Raw genomic sequence first — 17919 nt, 5'->3', positions numbered from 1 at the left:
CCATCCTGTGTGTTTTCTGTAGGGGAGGAAGAGGAGGGAAGGGCTTGGGGCCGGGTCGGTTGTGTTGCCAGTCACCCCGGGGGCCCGGCTGCTGGTGCTGCCTTCGCAGCTGCCTCCTGCAACGGCCGTGCCGTGCCGTGCCGTGCCGCAGCAGAGCTTGGCGCGTGGAGCACCCCGAGGCGACGTTAGCGGCCCTGTGCCACCAGCACTGAGCCTTGCTGCAGCTTTGTGCACCCCGAGGCCTCGGTGCATCCCCCCCGGGGGGTTTCTGTGCACCCCCAGAAGTTGGTGCATCCCCTTGTGGGGTTCTTGTGCACCCCGAGACCTTAGTGCATCCCTCTCGGGGGGGGTTCTGTGCACCCCAAGGCCTCGGGGCATCCCCCCGGGGGCTTTCTGTGCACCCCGAGACCTTGTTGCGTCCCTCCGGGGGGGTTTCTGTGCACCCCAAGACATTGGTGCATCCCCATGGGGGGGTTCGGTGCACCCCAAGGCCTCGGGGCGTCCCCCCAGGGGCTTTCTGTGCACCCCGAGACCTCGGCGCATCCCCCCCAGGGGCTTTCTGTGCACCCCAAGACCTCGGTGCAACCCCCGCGGGGTTTCTGTGCACCCCGAGGCCTCGGTGCAACCCCCCAGGGGCTTTCTGTGCACCCCGAGGCTGGGAGCTTCGCTGGGTGCCCCTGGAGTGACTGTTCACTTTATTTATGGTGTGATATATGTAATATTGTCTATTTTTCTTACGTTTCCTGAGAAGAGGTAATATATAAGAGTATTGCAGATGCACCTGCTGCGGGGCTGCTCTCCCGGGTGTCCATCCCGTCCCTGCCCTCCCCGCCGCGCGTGTCCCCGCGTGTCCCCATGTGCCCCCGGCCCCGCTCCGCGCCGGGGTTCTGCCTCTCTACCTCCGCCTCGCCGGGAAACCGCGGACGAGAGCATTTCCACAGAGTCTGCTCTTGTTTCCACTCCCTTCTGTTTTGCTTTTTTTTTAATTATTATTTTCTTCTTTTTTTTTTTTTAAATAATAATAAAAATACCCTACAGAACCTTGCTTTGAAACCAAAAGCCGAGGGAGGGAGGGGACGGGCGGCGCGACGCTAGCAGACGTCCAAACCAGAACGACAGCTTTAAAGTGTAATATTACCCAAAAATTAGTGACGCGGGGAGGACGACGGTGGCGGTGCGGCCGCGGGGCCGGAGCGATGTGGGCGCGGAGGGGGCCGTGGCGGCCGGGGAGGCGCTGGCCGGAGCGGCGGGCGCTTCCGCGGGGTTTTGCTCCAAAATGGTGTTGGGGCGTGCAGGGGGCCAGGGGACGCGTGCCCTGTGCCGTGCCTGAGCCAGGTCCTTTGGTGGCTTTGTGGCATCGGGGAGATGGCAGATGCGGTGCCGGCGCAGCCTGGCCGGGGGGTAGGGACACCCTGGTGGCTGTGGGGCAGCTCGGGGACACGGGGTGCCGGGGTGGCCGGGCACAGTCCTCTGCCAGCTCAGGTCCCCGTGGCTGCTCACAGCTCCCCTTCTTGGGTTTCCTCCCCGCCGCCGCGGCTGGGGGACGGTGTTGGCGGCGTGGGGGCAGCCTGCCCGAGGTCCCGCTCCCTGCGGGGAGGCAGAGTCCGGGGCACTGGGTGCTGGGTGCTGGCTGCGGCACCAGGCTGGAGGAGGTGGCAGGAGAGACATGGTTCTCCTCCGGCGCCAAGTGTGGCACCGGGGCCCCATCCCTGGTGGGCGAGGGTCTCTCCAGCTCCTTCCTTGCATTCCCAACCCGAAATCCCAGCTGAAACCAAAGTGCCGCATCCCGGCGAGGCCTGGCACCCCGGAGCGGGGGTCCCACGCCTGCCTGGGCTTTGCTCCATCACTGCCAGAGACCCCCACGACCCCGCAGCCCCTCCTCACCCTCTGGGGCCTGCCGGGGTCCCCCCTTCTCCTCGGGGTGCCCCCCTGCATCCCAGTGGGTTTGAGGTCGGGGACAAGATGCCACCTTGTTCCCAGGTCCCAGGCACTGTGCCGGGGTGTCCCCGCTGTGATGGCAACCCCGGGGGCTCCTCCGATGCCACCGAACGCCACGGCCCCGGGAGGGAGGCGTCGTGCCGCCGTCCCCCCTCGCTCGTGGCTCTGCGGGCAGCACCGGTTCCCTGGTCCCGTGCGGGGCTGAGCCCTGCCCGCGTTACCCTGCCAGCCCTGGGGACGGGGACGCCGGGGTCCCTGGGGGGCTGGAAACCAGAGCGTGGGTTTTGGGGCCAGCCCAGAGAGATGACGTGGTAGGACTTTCCTTCGGCATGCTGTCTCCCCCCTTGCTGTTTCCCGCTTTCTCTAAGTGTACTGTATGTTTGACCTGTGAAAGATGTAAACTTTATGATTCAGGTTATGTCTGTTCTTAACTCTGTATCTGTGTAATAAAGACAATTTAATATCAACCGGAGGCTCCGTAGCCTGGGTTTGTGCTGGGTGCCCTCGCCCCCCTCTCCCGGCAGCGCCCCGCAACCCATGCCCCCAACCCTGGGGGGGTTCGTTATAGCCCTGGGGTCATTCACTGCCCAGCATCCAGCTCTGAGGGGGGGTGTCCACGGGGGGGGACATTCAGGGCTGTCCCCAGGGAACCCCAAGGGCTCTCCCCTCCCTGCCGCTGATGCTGCACCCCCTGCACCGGGAGCAGCTGCCGGGAGCTGGCTGCGGTCCCCAGGACCACCAGCGGCGTCTGTGGACAAGGAGAGCCGGGGGGGTGTCCCCAAACACGGCGGGGGGCGGGCCGTGCCCCCGCCTGGCCACGCGTGTCGTCCCCAGCCGCGCACGCCTGCCTTGCAGCCGCCCCCGGGTCTCGAACCCGCGGTCCCCGGGTCACGGCCGGGCGGGGCCGCCGCCCCCGCTTTGCCGGTACGGGGGCGGGGCCTGGCATCGCCCCCTGCCCTGATTGGTCCCTGATGTATGAAAGTGGCGCGCCGGCGGGAGAGGCGCACGTGGTGGCGGGAGATCCGCACGTGGCGCCGCTCCGCTGGTGCCGCCGGCTCGGCGCAGCATGTTCGGGGGCCGGGCGAGGTGGGTCCGGGGGCGACCGGGACGGGGCCCAGCACGGCGGCAGGCGCTGGGGCTCCCCGGGCTGGAGCGGGGGCAGCTTCCCAGCCAGGGCTGGGAGAGGCCGTCCCTCTGCGGGCTCAAACCCAGAGCCCGCGGCTGGAAGGGCGCGGGTTTGCCTTTGCTTAGCTGAGGTAGGGCTCCCTCTGTGCAGCCTGCGAGCTCTGCTGGTGGGGCAGGTCCTGCTCCCCCTTCCCCACCAGCAGGCTGTGATGCTTGCGCCTGGTTTTATAACCCAAGGGAAGCTGCTTCCAGGTCCTCTCTGGAGCCCCCTGAGTTGGGAAGTGGCTCAGTATGGAGACCTTTCCGTAGCTGTCACTCCTGCAGTCCTGGGGTCTTGCTGCAAATCTGCTTGCAGCACTGAGCACAGGCTGCTTTAGTGGCGCCTATTCATCCTTCTAGAAGCACCCAGGTGCTCTGCCTGGCTGGCGTTCTGCTTTACGTTCTGTGTTAAATGGCCGTTCGTTTGTTAAATGGCTTTTTGCCCCTGTTCCTGCCCAGTCCTCTCTTCCTGGACACTTCAGGGATCTGGTGGCAGGACCCGCCATCCCTGGCAGCAATGGAGGCTTCCTGGGACGTGACGGAGATGGCAGCGCTGCGGAAGGCTGCAGATGAGGACTCGAACCTGAGCCACCTGGAGGGGGACAGCGCGGAGGAGCTGGCTGTGGCAGACCCAGTGAGTGCCTGGCTGAGTGTGGAATCAACTGGGAAACTTTCTGCACCTCTCTTCAAACGCTTCCAAAAATTAAGAATAAGAATAATCTCAGGCCTCAGATGCTCAAATCCCTGAGCTGAGAAGCTGGAAATTGAATTGTCACTCTCCTGCTGCTTAGCTTTCACTGCTGAGATGTCTGCCTGGCTGAGCGAGAGTAAATGGCTCCTGTTTGTCACCAGCTTCGATCTCTGGTTCCCTCCGGCAGCTCTGGTGCTGCTGGGGTCTCTCTGCTGCAGCACACGCTGCTTCGCAGGCGAACGTTTCCTTGCTCTTTCTCCCCAGCGGAGCTTGGAGCTGAACTCCCCTTTTGTGGGGCATGCTGTTGTCCCCGCCAGCCAGCCCACCCTTGTCCCCAGCCTGGCAGGGCACTGCTGGTGCGGGTGCACGCTGTGCAGCACCGCAACGTCCCAGCCCAGGGCGGGGAGCGGGATGGGGGTGTCCCGGCTCCGTGTGCTGCTCGCGCAAGTCTTGGTTTGGGTTTCAGGAGCTGGAGGCCATCAAAGCTAGAGTGCGGGAGATGGAGAAGGAGGATGAGAGGCTGAAGCAGTTGCAGCTGGAAGCTGAGAGCTGCCTCATCATGAGCTCGGAGGCAGGTACGGGCTGTCCCTGGGCGCTGCTGTCCCCCCCAGGGGCACCTCTGGGGCACAGGGTGGCGATCGGAGCCAGGGCATGTGGCTCTGCCTCTCCTGGCAGCCTGGGGCTGGGCACATGAGGTGGGTGAGGGATGGGGTCCCAGGGATGGCATGGTGCTAACGCAGGTTATAGCCACTCTTACCTCCCCCCTTTGCAGGCCAAGATGCAGTAAATTAGTTGAATTAAATTTAATTCAATTAAGTAACTGAGTTTAGCACCAATAGCCCCAGTAGAGCAGTCACCCTGTGGGGTTTTTTTTGTGAAGAGGGGGGCAAGGGGATGGAGGAAGAGGAGGAGGAGGCAGCAGTGTGGGGATTTGGTATCTGCTTTGGGGTCTGCTGGGAGCAGACCTGCACGGACAGATGTCCCTCTGCCAGAGGGCTCCTGCGACTCTGCCCAGCGCCACAAAGCGGCCCTCCTCTCTGCAGGTCTCTTCCCAAAGACAACCGAGGAGAAGATGGAGGTTGACCAGCGATCCGTCTACGTGGGCAATGTAAGTGGGAGGCCCTGGAGCAGAGCCCACCTCATCGCTCCTTGCCCAGCTGGACGTACGTCCAAGATCCCTAGCACGGGGGCCCATCCGTGCCCCACCAAAGGGTGGCTGGTCCCATCCCAAATGCTTCTCCTCTGCCCAGCCCAGACTGGGAATGTGGCTCAGCGATCCTCAGCCACTTGCAGATAATCTGCTGCAAGTGTCAGCTCCCCAAAATACCCCGCTGGAAGCTGCAGGTCGTGCAGCATTGCTTGCTCCCTCAAAGCGGGAGAGCTTTCTCTTGGATTTGGGTTTCCAAGCTGGAGCATTCAGCTGGAAGGGTCTCCTGAACCTCAGGAGATGGTGAGGCCGTGGTGGCAAGCTGTGGCTGGGGTCAGCCGGGCCCTTTGCCTCCCATGATGGTGTGCAAATGCAGAGCCGGGAGCCGGGGGGGCTGGCTGGTGGCACTGGAGGGGCTGGGACTGTCGTTGCAGGTGGACTATGGGGGCACGGCGGAAGAGCTGGAGTCCCACTTCAACAGCTGCGGGCAGATCAACCGAGTGACCATCCTCTGCGACAAGTTCTCGGGGCATCCCAAAGGGTCAGCGCCGTGCGCGGGGGCTGCGGTTGGGGTGTTGAGGGCCCTGCCCTGCGCTCTCTGGCCTTTGGGAGCAGCGGGGCGTCCCTGGGGCTCTGCTCACCCCGTCCCCTTGTAGGTATGCCTACATTGAGTTTGAAGAGAAGAGCTCCGTGAAGGCTGCGGTGGAACTGGATGAGAGCGTGTTCAGAGGCCGTGTCATTAAGGTAAGAGCTGGATGAGGCCCCCAGGGTGGTGCATCCATCCATCCATCCCTCCCAGCCCCGTGTGCGTGGGGCTGTGCCGAACCCCGGTGCTGGCAGCACCGGCTGAGCCACCTCCTGCCTTCCAGGTGCTGCCCAAGAGGACCAACATGCCAGGCATCAGCACCACCGACCGTGGGGGCTACCGGGGCCGCTTCCAAGCCCGGGGAGGGCTGGCCCAGCGGGGAGGCTACTATGGAGGGCAGCACCCGAGGGTGCGAGGGAGGACGTACAGGTGAGCCTCTGGGCAGGGTGTTTCCTTGCGTATTTGGGTCAAGATCCCTGTGGAGCTGGGGGTCCCCAGCATGGGGATAGCTGCTCCTTGCTCCAGCTGTGCTTGGCTTCTTGGCTTTGCACCTCCCACCCTGGCATGGATGGGAGGATGGAGAAGGGCTCCGGCGTGAGTATCCTCCTGGAGACCGGTGCTAGAAATGCCTCCTGCCCGTCGCGTGCTGTTAGCATCCCCCCGGTGTCCATGGGGTCAGCAGGAGCCTGGCGGCTGCTCCGGCTGGGACACGGGCACCTCGGGGGGACTGTGGGCAGCCGAGGTGGGGAAGGACCCAAGTGAGCAGCCAGCGATGGCACTGCAGACCCATCCCTGCTGCTGTCCCGGCATCCCTCGCGTCCCCAGCACAGGCCCGGAGCTATTCTCCGGCACACCTCCTGCTGCCGGCGCATCCGCAAGCTCGCTGCGGATTAACTTCAGTGGTGCCCTGGCCCCTTCGGAGCCATGGGAGGAAGCAGAGAGGAGCTTTGGGGGTGGAAGAAACACCTGGAAACTTGCTGCTGTCCCCTGTCCCTGCGGGGATTTGGGGGTGGGCATCCCACTCCCAGCCTGCCCGGTCCCAGAGCTGTGCCTGCCTTTGGGGCTCCCTTGTTTTTTGGGGGTTCAGTCTGGGTTAGCTGGAGCAGAAGGGTGAAGCCCAGCTCTCGGAGGGGTGGAGGAGCGGGTAGTTGTGCTTTTTGGCATCTCAGCTGAGCAATGCCCCGGTGCTTTAGGATGCTGTTTTTGTTCTTGTTTAGGGGTCGAGCAAGGCTGCTGCCTTGGTATTTTCCATACTAGAAAGGACTGGACTGCCCTGGTGATGCCGACGGGACTGAAATGAGGAGATGGGATTGGAGAGATTTAAAAATATGCTTACCCAAGCCAAAAAAAGATTAATTTTAAAATGCCATCTGCCTGGCCGTGAGGATTACTGGTGAGGCAGCCGGAGTGCTGGGCTGCGGGAGGGAAGACTGGATCCACTCCACCCGCACATCGGCCGGATCCCTGCCAGCGTCCCAGGAGGGGCTCACCTTGGCTTTGCTTAGGGGACTGCGTTTGCATGGAGAACAGCCTCATTCCAGAGAACACCCTGTCCTGGGAAGGGAAGAGCTTTCCCAGACCATCAAGTCTCATCCTCATCCCATAGAGAAGGGCTGTGCTGGAGGGTTTGGTGTAAATCTGGCTTGGCTTTTTGCTGTCCAAATGCCCTCCACCCCACCGCGAGGGCGGACCTGTCCTCGGCCCGTGAAGCACCCTCAGCTTTGCTGGCTGCTTCTGCAGGAGCTGGATGTTGCTTTTTCTTGCCCGTAAGAAGATCCTAAAGACCTTTCCAAAGACTGTTTTCTTCTCCAAATCAGTGGAGAAAGTCTTGGGTTGCAGCTCTGGGGAGCTTTTCCTGAACTCCATCAGCCTTGTGGATTTCTGACCTTGCTCTTGGGAAGAGGATGGAGCCTAGCGTTGCATTTCGGGGCTGGTTTTTGGCTCGCTGCTGCTGTTGTACATCTTAACCAGGGGAGGGAAAAGGCAGCCCTCGCTGTTTCTCTGGAAGCCTCTCTGTCTCCGTGCTGGTTAAACAAGACCTGGGCGTCACAAAATCCTTCCCCCTTTTTATTTCAGAAGTTAACCTCCCCTCTTCCCCCCTCCTGCTTTTATTCCAAAGCTACAGGGATCAAAGGGTACTGCCAACTCATCTCTTTATTTCTAGCAGTAGCAGTATTATAAAATTGTCTCTGCTGTTGCAAATTGGATCTGATCTTCCTCTTTACTCCTGTCACCATTCCTGCTCCCGTTTGGGGATGGTGTGAGCCTGGCTGAACGAGGGGCAGGACCGCAGCGCGCCACAGGAGCTGGGTAGCGGGGAACAAGCACTGCCTGGCACTTCCCCTCCCTGCTGATCTTGTGTTTACGAGCTCTGAAACCTCTCGTTTTTAAAGGAAAAACGTTGTGTGAAAAGAGGCAGGCTGCGAGCACTAGCAGACAGCATTGCTGTGCGAAGTTCTGCATTGAAATCTGTTTTATTGTGTAATTCTCACGCTAATCTTTCGGGATCCTTGGTTAGGACTCCTCTAACCCAGATGCAACAGATGCGACTGACTCCTAAAGCAGCTTTTCACAGCTCAGGGGGCATTGCCAGGCTCAAAATCCCACTGATTTTTTTTTTTCCTTAAGATGTCATGATTTTTTTAAAGCTCGGGGCCTTAACTCTTCATGTTGTGTTGATTTTGCACTTTGCCCAGCACAGACTGTGCTGCTGAGGCTGGCCTTGATCCGAGCTACCCTTAGGCTTAGACTATAAAACTGGCTGTTTCTAGGGCTTTAAACTTTCCATTTAGTAGCTTTGTAAATTCTTGAGACTTAATTTTTAACAAAAACTACTTTGGGGTGTTCGGACTCTCTTGTGGAAGAGGAAATGCTGAGCTCCTGTCTCTGTGAGTGAAAAGAGTAAAGATTTTTAGATGAAAATGTTTCAGAATAGCAGTGTACAGCTGTGCCTTGTTTAGATGGTGGGAGAGGCTCAAACACTTTCATCTCCCATTATTTGACAGGTTGTTGTTGATTAAATATATTTAAGTTCTGTTTGAGAAGGTATTGTAAATGTCACTTATTTTTAAAATAAATGATCCTGCTGTGTGAACTTCATCTGCAGTGAGGCTGTGCTGCTGTGAGCTGACACTCTGCGCTGACCTGCCTTTCTCCAGCCTTCTTGTATCCTTTGGAGCTGGGCAGCTATTTTATTTTTTGTATTTTTAGCTATGTTTTATGTATTTTTAACTGATTAGGTGCTTGAAGCACAGGCTGCTGCCTGGGGGGGCAGGAAAGACTCGGAGTAGAGGTGCTTGAAAAGCACTGAGTAGTTGCTCCGTGCTTATGCCTGCCTGCGTTCCCGCTGTAGCTGCACAGCCTTGCGTAGCGTGAGCGTAATGCGCAAGTGATGAAGAAGCTGGGATGCTTTTCTTGTCTAGCTTGTATTTTTTTTGTATATAAATACCTGCTATTGATTTGGTAGCCTTTAATTACAACAGCAGGGAGCTGCAGGGGGAGGAGATGCTAATAGAGATTAGTTTGGGATGAGCCAGGCAGCTGTGCAATCCTGATGTCTTAATCTCTTGGTGTGGATTTATCCCAGCTGTGCTACCTGTGCTCCCTGACCTGGGCTCGAAATGCTGCTAAGGGTGCCTGGCCTGCCTGAATGAGGTGCAAGGGAGAACAGCAAATACTGTCAAATGCGAGTCACCCAAAGACCTTCCCCAGGAAGGCAAGATCAGTGCAGGGCTTGACAGGGGTTAAGGTGGTGCTTTGAGATGAGCTGGTTGCTGTCTGCCAGAGCTTCCTCAAGACCATAAACAGCGGCTGGGGTTGTAAGGAAACCTGGAGCCTTCGGCTGACTTGCAGATTTTTCTCTTTCCAAGAACTAACGGAGTAAAAATACACACAGATCTGAGCGCTCCCAGCTAAGGAAAAACAGGACAAGGAGCCCGAGTACGTTTGAATTAAGCGTTGCTTGTGATGTTCCTGTCAGAATGAACAGTCCTGAGCAGCAGTGCAGGGGGCTGGCAAAGAGCAAAAGGATTCTGGTGTTGCTGATGTGCTGCTCCTGCCTCAGAGGAACTGTTCTGGAGCACCAGGACTTCTGAGGCACTATCTGTGCCTCTCAGCTGACTGAAATCTAGGTTGACCCTAATAATAATAATCTCTTAGCTGTCTCTTGTGCAGCTGTGCTTGCTCTAATCACAAGCACAGCAGGAACTGCTGTTTTTATACAAAGCCCCATTTCTACAGAACCATCTGAGTTGCACAGAGGCACAGCTGCACACATTTCTGTAGGGAACAAACCTCCTACCTGACACAGCTGACCTTCCTGAAGGCAGAGCTGCCTCTCACATGTTACCTGAAGGCATAAAGCTCAACACTTCTGTGCTATACTCAGGTTTGCTAGAGCAGAAATGCATGCAGACCTTGCAGGTATCAAGTTTATTTTACATAGAATAAATTTAAATTATTTTACAGAATGAAGACGATATATACATCACTTTGTAGGCACGCTCCTGTACACGGGGAATGTTCTCAACACTGGGATGAGAAGGGGCAGAGCCTCAGCACACCTGCATCATCATGGAGTTCACCATATTATCGAAAGCCCTAGAGAAGGAAATGAACACAAATATTAAAGGAAGCAGCTAGTTCTGCACAGCCCATCTCTTGTAGCAAAACCAAGGGCTAGCAATGCCTCTTACTGGTTAACAAGGGGGCTTTCCCCAGGCTGAATACATGGTTTCACTCTTTAACTACAGCATGCTCTGTTGAGTAAATAACGACTTTTAATTAAGCTGAAGTAAGGACAGGTCTTAGCCTGGCTGTAGATCTACCTCAGCAAAGTGTAAAAGAAGTTGTTCTTCCCCAGGCAAGAGAAACTCTCAACATCATTAACATTCCCTGTGAGATTCCAGATGGGAAATGGGGGGCACTGGCCCTCACGTGTGAGGAACTGCACATGCTGAATGTCCACCTGTCCTTACCCAAGGATAAGCCCTGGACAAGCGCAGTTGTTCACTGTTTAACCTGCTCTATTTATCTATGTTTGTGCTTGTATTTGCCTATCAAACAGGTAACTTTTTCTCCCCAAGAAATTACTTTTCTTGAGGCAATGTTTCCAACACCAGTTCTGAGGTGGGAGTGAGAGTTCAAGGAACTTCTCATGAGACTTTCGGAGTTTTCTGTTACACAGCAATGGCCCAAAGACAACACAGCTGTTCTCCATTTAGGCAGTTAGAGCACGCACATCTGAACTGGTCAACCACAGGGGTTATGCTCTTGGTCCTATTACATCATCGGTACGCTGCAAGTTCCAGAAAGATGACAAAGATCAGAAAGATCAGTACGGCCAACCCACTTACCTGGAATGGATGCGGTCCCCAGGGTTATAAAAAGGGTTACACATTATGTCCGTATATGAATTATGCAGCTTTCGGAACATCTGAAAAGGGATTGTAGTTTAATTAATTTCTTTTTTTTTTTTGCTTCTCAGCACTTTATGAATAAGTGGAAGTAGCAAAAACACCGATGTGGCGAGTTGTGCTGATTTCCTGCACTTACACTGCGGATCTCATTGTCTCGAAGTGCTGTGTTTGAAGAATCCACCACCATAACAAACTTCACCTTCGAATTTGTCACGTAGCCGTATCTGCGCAGCTGTTAAGGCATGTGCTTCTGACACACCAAAGCCTGGCAAAGCAACTAAAACAAGGCTGGAATACACTCAAAGAAAGAAGCTGAGAGGAAACATGATGTTGTTGCTGCTCCCAGCACTTAACTAGGACTGGATGAGGTAAGCAAGACGCTGGATTGCAGGAACTGCATCCCCTTTCTACCTGACTTCTCCCATCTTTGATAACTCCAGGTCAAGCTCGCTCCTATGCTGGCCAGTGAGGCATGCCTTGCAATTTCAGAAGCAGCCTCCCACTAGCTATTTTGGTGAGGGTTTCTCTCTTCTTAAGAACCATTGTAATGACACAGCCACCTTATTTATTCTTGCTTGAGAGACCACAACCAGACACCTGGAGATCTGCTAATATCAGCCAGCGTGACTGACTTGAGACTTCAAAAATTAACCACCGGTTTATGAAAACCCAGAAATCAGGTCTGCTGATAACTTCCATCTGCGGGATTCAGAGAAAAAGCCAAAGAAAGCTGAAAAGATCAACTTTGTGACTTAAAAACATTGGGGAAGCTGTGCTGTGGAGTACAGATTTTGGAGAAATCAGATCACACACCTGGGATTTAGCTACTTGACCAGAGACACCTTCATACTCCTGCTACTTTCTTTTTAATTAGAGTTTAAGCTTTCTTCTAGTCACAGTTAACTGTTTCAGCTAAGCAGGGAATAAAGTACCCAGTTATGAAAGGTGAAGTCTAGCTGCACCAGACACTCTTCACACGTTGCACTCCCTCACATAGGCTAAAGGTAAATTTTTCCACCGCCTGGTTGGGCAGCGAAGCAGCTGCTGAACTGACCAAGGCACCAAACCTGAACCTCTATGTGACAAACTGGTCAGTGAACAAGTCCGTCTATTTTCTGCTGCTGTCTTTAACATGGCACCAAGCAGGAAGAGAGGTTTCCCATGCAGAGCCCCTCGCAAGAAAGAGCCTATAAATACACAATGCATTAGAAAGATACACCTTGTAGTCTTCAGTGGGGTAGAGGAGCCCTAGGTACAGCTCCCTCTGATCTACAAGAGCCTTGCCCATCGCGGAGATCTTTTCATCCACGACATCGAGGGAAGTGTGCACGGTGTAGTGGAACTTCAGCTCGTTTTCAGTTGGAACGCTCCGGATGTAGAGGGGATAGTTCTGAGGAGGAGAACAAATGACGCTAACCAGGACCGGCCACTCTGCCGTGTAAGTGACGGCTGATGCCACGACAGTGCTTTTACGCTAAGAATCGCTATTTTAACCATTTTACGTTCACAGCCATCACAGCACAGCCCGCCTTTACCGCTTGCGGCGCTTGCGGAGCAGATCTGTCTCCATACACCAGCGGCAGGAGAATCATTTGCTCAGGCGCTGCACAAGGCTGAGGCCCACCCCCACCGCTTGACCTGCACCCTGACCCCAGCAGGGCCCGTCCCCAGCTCAGCACAAACCCCTCTCCTGGCAGCAGGACACCCTAGAGCACCCTCACGCTGTCCCTGAGCTCCCCCTGCCCTGGTCCCAGCCTGCTCCAGCCCAGCCCACTTCAACCTCCAGTCTCTGTCCTGCTCCCCCCTCCAGATCTGCTAAGGCTCTGCCTTGCTCAGGCCCTGCATCCTGAGACCTTGCCCCACTCCCCTCGCTCCTGCTCAGCCCCCCAGCCCCGGCCCCACTCCCCTCGCTCCTGCTCAGGCCCCACGACCCCCCCCCCCCCCCCGGCCCCACCTCCTTGGCGATCACGGCGATGCACACCGCCATCTTGTCCCCACCTCCGCCGTCCCCTTCGCCCCGCCCCATCCCGCGCGTCACGTGAGGCGGGCCGGCGCTCACGTGACGCGCGGTGGGCGCGCGGGGCGGCGGCGGTTGCCATGGCGAAGGCGGTGCCGGTGCCCCTCTGCTTGTGCTGGGCCTTGGGCCTCGCCGCGGCCTCCGCGCCGCCCAACCTCCTCCTCCTCCTCATGGACGACGTGAGTGGGACCGGGGGACGGGACGCTTGTCACTGGGGGGGGGGGACACGACACTGGGGGGGGCGTTAGGGTGGAGGGAGGGGACCCGGGAGGGGGGCCTGTCCCCAGAGCGGGGCTTGGGTTCCTGGGAGGGGGTCGGTGTGGATGAGGGAAATTGGGGCTTTGGCTCCATAGCGTGCTTGTTACGGGGTGTGGAATGGCGGGGGGGGGGCTCGTCATTGTGGTGAGGCAGGGTCCCGGGGCTGGCGGAGGGGCTCCCGTGGTGGCCCACCCTCTCCCAGGCCCTGGCGATGGGCGCTCGGCGGGGCACGGTTTGAGCAGCAGCGCTTTGCGGGCAGGGCCGCTGTCAGAAACGTTCCACCGATGCCTGAGGATTTTGTGGCGCATGTGTGGCGCGTCAGAGGCACCGTGGTGGTCGTCCTCGAGCTCGTGGTAGCATCACGGCGCACAGGTGAGGCCCAAAGCTGTACCGGTGCTGAGGAAGAGGCGTTTAAATACAGGTTTCATCAAGTTGGCTCCCCGTGAGCCTTATCCTGCAAATTACTCTTTCTCCACATCCTCCTAAGTGCCCATCAAGGGCCGGTTTTGGGCCTGGCAAGACTTGTGTTTTGAGAGCACGTCTTGAGCGTTTATTTGCTTCTTTGTGCTCCCTAGAGCTCCGTCTCGCTGAGTCCTGCGGAGCAGGGCTCTCCCTGACGTGCACGATCCCCACTAGGTCGCAGTTTCCAGGTTCACACCTTATCCCTTCCCCGTGGCGTGGCCTCCGTGTTCAGCTGTGTGCTATGTCTGTTCCCTTTGCCGCCAGGCCGGTGCCTGGGGGATAGCACGTGAACAGGGTCTGTACCGCGATTCATGCTCAGAGGTCTTCAGCACAGTGATTCAGGCACAGATGATAAAGAGACGAGTTGATGTGATGATCTGGAAAAGTTTGATTGAAATAAGCGGGAATATTTGAGTAAGTTTGTAAGTACTTACTCAGAAAGCTATCGTGCTCTGTTGCTTGCTTTCTCGAGTCCTTTCCAGATTTTGTGTAAAAAGTGGTGAAGAAGTGAAAGGAAGGCCCAGGCCTGGCGTAGCCCTGCCTTGCCCTGCCCCTCCTTCAGGGCAGAGCTGCCCGAGGTGACCTGCACTCAAACCTCTCGTTATTCCTTGCGTGTGGATGTCCTCCCGAAAACAAACGCGACTTTCAGATCTATAAAGTCAAGCCCATATGCAAGTCTTTTGGAATAGGTGCTTACACACCTCCATACCCTATCTAGAAGTCTAATCATCTTATCTATCAGTCTGTTCATAATGACTGAGCAATTAACTCCACAGTCCTTGACAAAAGATTCCACCGGCTGGTAAATGTTGAAAAACAGGGTGTCTTGGTGGTTTTCAAACCTTGATAGAATCATTCTGAAGTTAAGGCTTGGTTTTGTAGCATACAAAAATATTTGTGGCAATATCTTCTGATGCCAGCCATGGGTGTAGTTGTAGTAGCGCTGAATAAGGTGCGTGTACAAGTGTAAAGAAACTCCAATACGTTTCAGGAAATGTTTTAGAAACCCAAACTTGCCTCCTGAAAAACTAAACAAGAAGAAAACTAATTCTGCTAATTTTTGCTCTGTGAACTGGGGGGGGGGGGGAGGGCAATGAATCATTAAGGAGTGGAAATAATCGCAAATTTGTTTCCAACTAAAAGTCTTTTTGCTTTTGCACATGGTAGTGGTCTTAGCCACATGGGTAAGGAAGTATATTCATTTCCAACACCTTCAAGTTGCTGCCATTTTCCTGTTTTGCTTCTCTCCTAATATTTTCATCTCATCTTTCAGGTGTGTTTGTAGCAGAAATGTGTTTTGTGCCCTTTAAGCTACTCGGAAAGCTAATGAGGGTGGGTACGTGACTCGAAGGGTGGGCAAGCTCTTATCGCCTGTTTGGCTCTGTTCTGCCAATTCAGCATGACTGTTGTTTTCGTAGTGTTTCTGCACTCCTGTACAAGATAATTACCTTGTAAGCCTAGTTTTTCTGGCCAGTTGAGCCTCTGGCAGTTCATCTCAATTTTCCATTCAGGAATATTTCCCCCCAAGCTGGCATTTGTAATTTTGAAGATGAAAGCTCCTTGGGACAGTGATTATCCCACTCTAGAAGTGTTGGTATGGCACAAGACACGATGAGGCACAGATCCTGACTGGAGCTTCTGTGAGCTATTTATTTATTTAATATGCTGTTCATTAAAAATACATCTCCATGGTCTTTTTCCTTTGATCCTTCAGTAACTTCTGTGACTCTGTCACTGTGTGTGAATTAGAGCAACATGATATTCTTTTTTTTCTTTCTTCCTTGGTGATAAAGCTACTGAAGAATCAAGAACTCAGGGGTGATCCCATTGAATCCATTTCAATTCCACATCCTCATGTTAGGTGGTACCACGTAATTGCTCCTCGCTCAAACCTCAACAGCCGGCTCTGCAGCTCTCCAACAATTTTCTTTTCCAAACTACACCACTGCAGTGTAAATGTTAGACTCTCAAATGGGACCAGACAGATGGTTTTCTAAAGATCTCGATACATTACACCCTCTGTATCAGTTGCTCACCTGATACGCATCTGTATTAAAGAAAGCTATTGCCTTTTTTAAAGCATAATATAATCTCCAGCAACCATGGTGCCTAATTGCTCATTAAGTTGTTCCCTTCTAGAACCTTCTGTTTTAAGTCACTTACTTTTATTTGTATTATTACCGGTAATAGTTTTCAGCAATGAATGTAGGCAACGTGATGGTAATTTTATGGTTCTCCTGGCGTGTGACCTCTCTGAATTAGGAGGAGGACGCAGGGTGAAACCGCTGTCTTGCAAATAAGCAGAGTGACATACGATGCCTCTGGCAGGTTTCTCTCCAGAGCTTGCTTTTAAAATAAACGCTTCCTCTCTTTTCCTGCAGCACTGCTTTTGAGTTTAGACCTTTTCCTTGCATTTCTAGTTACGGGTACTCAGATGGATAGAGGCAGCAGGCTGAGATGGAGTTCTGGGGTCAGTGGTCCAACACAAAGACACGTATCTAGGGACTGAAGGGTCGGACTTTGCAGCTCTACAACACTGAGCATATCACGTGTAACTTCCTTTTCCTCCCTGGTATGTGTGTGCTTACCAGTCTTCAGGCACTTGAGTAAGAGTGAAGGCATTAGGCTTCTTACCCAGCTCTGCTACAAGTGTTTTAACGCCTGTTAGCAAGTCGTTTAATCTCATGTGTGCCTCGGTTTCCCGTTTTGCCAATGAAAACTGTAATAGTTCCCTGCTTCACAGGGTTGGGGAAGTTTATTTTTATCACGTTTGTGAAGTACTCCCTAAATAAGGAGATGAGCACTATAAAGATTTAGAAATGAAGGGGTACAATAAAATTGTTATGTGGGCCCAGAAGCGTTGTCGTTGCGGAAGATTGAAAGTACTTTTACGTCTTTTGGCGTTTTCTTTTTACAGATGGGTTGGGGTGATTTGGGAGCTTTCGGAGAGCCTTCTAAGGAAACTCCTAACTTAGACCAGATGGCTTCAGAAGGGATGCTTTTCCTGGATTTTTATACTGCCAACCCGCTTTGTTCTCCGTGTAAGTAAACTTGAGTTTTAAACTAGCATATAAACATGCCACCTTCTGAGAAGATTGGGACGTTTGCCAGCATCTGACATGAACTAGCAACCAAACCAGTGATTATCCTCAGGGCAGAGTTTGGATTTGGTGCTTTGATCTTGCATTTTGCTCCCTTTTTATTTACGTTTTGATTGGAAAACCTACAATCTTCAGTTCGTACAAAGCAGTGTTTCGGTGATCAAATCAGTCCAGCTAAAGGATTTTTTTAAAACATTCTGGTTTAGTATTCTAGCCTCAGTCGTTGCATTTTTTTCATCTTTCTTATTTTGGGATAAACAGCCAAAGCAGTATCTAAATTGTTGCTGAACATCGTTTGTACATGGTTTGATTCCATTGGCTTTGGTGAGACTTTCTTGCATGGAATGGCAGCAGATTGTGTCCTGCTTTTGACCCCGGTGGCTTGCAAGATTCTTGGGAAAGAGACAAGAGATAAAAGAAACGTTTGGGGCTGGGAGACGCAGATATTTTTATCCTTATTGGTTTTTCTGTGGGGTGGGTTTTTTTTTCTTTCTTTTTTCCTCAAACCTGATTGGCAGCCAAGAACTGAAACAAAAATGAGGAACGGGGGCTTTTTATTCGGGCTTTCATTTCGGATATAATTTGTCAGTGTGCTGATGACGTCCTTGCTCAGAAAAGGCATTTAAAATATGCTGAAGTCCTGCTAAGTCCAGTGCTGGTATTGCATATGCTTAAAGTTAAACATCTGTTTTAATGTTTCTTGCAGTCAGGTCCTGACTTTTATTGTCAAAGCTGGACAGCTCTTTATTCGCTGTTACATGACTTCTGTTCAGGCAAGCTTGAAAACTTAGCCTTCAGCATGTAATCAGTTTGTGTTACGATTTCCTCTTACATGCATACGTCAGGTATTCCTTTTAGAAGTACTGAGACAGGAGGGCTGCTACGTTCACTATTGAAAGTAATTACTCTTTAGCAGTGAGTAATTTAATAGAGGGGCCAAATTTCGGTCGGGTTTGTCCTGGAATAACTCGAATAGTGTTGTATCAGAACCTGGCTGTCTCCATGGCTCACTGGAGAGGGGAGTTGCTGCCTGTTCTAACGCAAGTGATCTTAGTAGCTGGCTGTGGCAAAAGGACGCTGACGTGCTTCAGTCAGTGCACCGTCCTCGGCCTTAAGATGATAATATTAATATTAAGCA

The 17919-nt window shown here is 53.9% G+C and overlaps 3 protein-coding genes across 27 annotated transcripts in view; 2 read left to right on the top strand and 1 right to left on the bottom strand.

Annotated features, from left to right (window-relative positions):
- Positions 1-3004: 3004 nt before the first annotated feature.
- PABPN1L (PABPN1 like, cytoplasmic) lies at positions 3005-6827 on the top strand (the record flags this gene model as incomplete). The annotated part of the gene is made up of 8 exons (XM_082320175.1): positions 3005-3024; positions 3562-3736; positions 4260-4368; positions 4837-4901; positions 5375-5481; positions 5597-5684; positions 5810-5955; positions 6744-6827. 8 exons carry the CDS (start codon positions 3005-3007, stop codon positions 6781-6783), a joined length of 750 nt encoding a protein of 249 aa, XP_082176301.1. The 3' UTR covers positions 6784-6827.
- Positions 6828-9953: 3126 nt separating this feature from the next.
- On the bottom strand, positions 9954-12976 carry TRAPPC2L (trafficking protein particle complex subunit 2L). Its single transcript, XM_082320394.1, has 5 exons — positions 12898-12976; positions 12161-12333; positions 11080-11167; positions 10881-10960; positions 9954-10125 (listed from the first exon to the last, which is right to left on the bottom strand). The coding sequence occupies exons 1-5, from the start codon at positions 12967-12969 to the stop codon at positions 10080-10082; spliced, it is 459 nt and encodes a 152-aa protein (XP_082176520.1). The 5' UTR covers positions 12970-12976; the 3' UTR covers positions 9954-10079.
- A 5-nt stretch (positions 12977-12981) lies between these two features.
- The window catches only part of GALNS (galactosamine (N-acetyl)-6-sulfatase), a 55516-nt gene continuing 50578 nt past the window's right edge, over positions 12982-17919 (top strand). For 14 of the 25 annotated variants that reach the window (XM_082320372.1, XM_082320371.1, XM_082320369.1 and 11 more), the window contains exons 1-2: positions 12983-13139; positions 16598-16721. In XM_082320372.1, coding sequence (XP_082176498.1) covers positions 13041-13139; positions 16598-16721 — 223 coding nt within the window. In that variant the 5' untranslated portion in view covers positions 12983-13040. Of the gene's footprint in view, positions 13140-13488; positions 13591-16597; positions 16722-17919 lie in introns of those variants that run through there. The other 11 variants (XM_082320378.1, XM_082320376.1, XM_082320375.1 and 8 more) reach the window with 2 other exon arrangements.

This window comes from Platalea leucorodia (assembly GCF_965183815.1).
Source record: "Platalea leucorodia genome assembly, chromosome: 8".
Lineage (NCBI taxonomy): Eukaryota > Metazoa > Chordata > Aves > Pelecaniformes > Threskiornithidae > Platalea > Platalea leucorodia.
The sequence above is the reverse complement of the archived record's forward strand: the minus strand, read 5'-3'. Positions and strand labels throughout refer to the sequence as shown.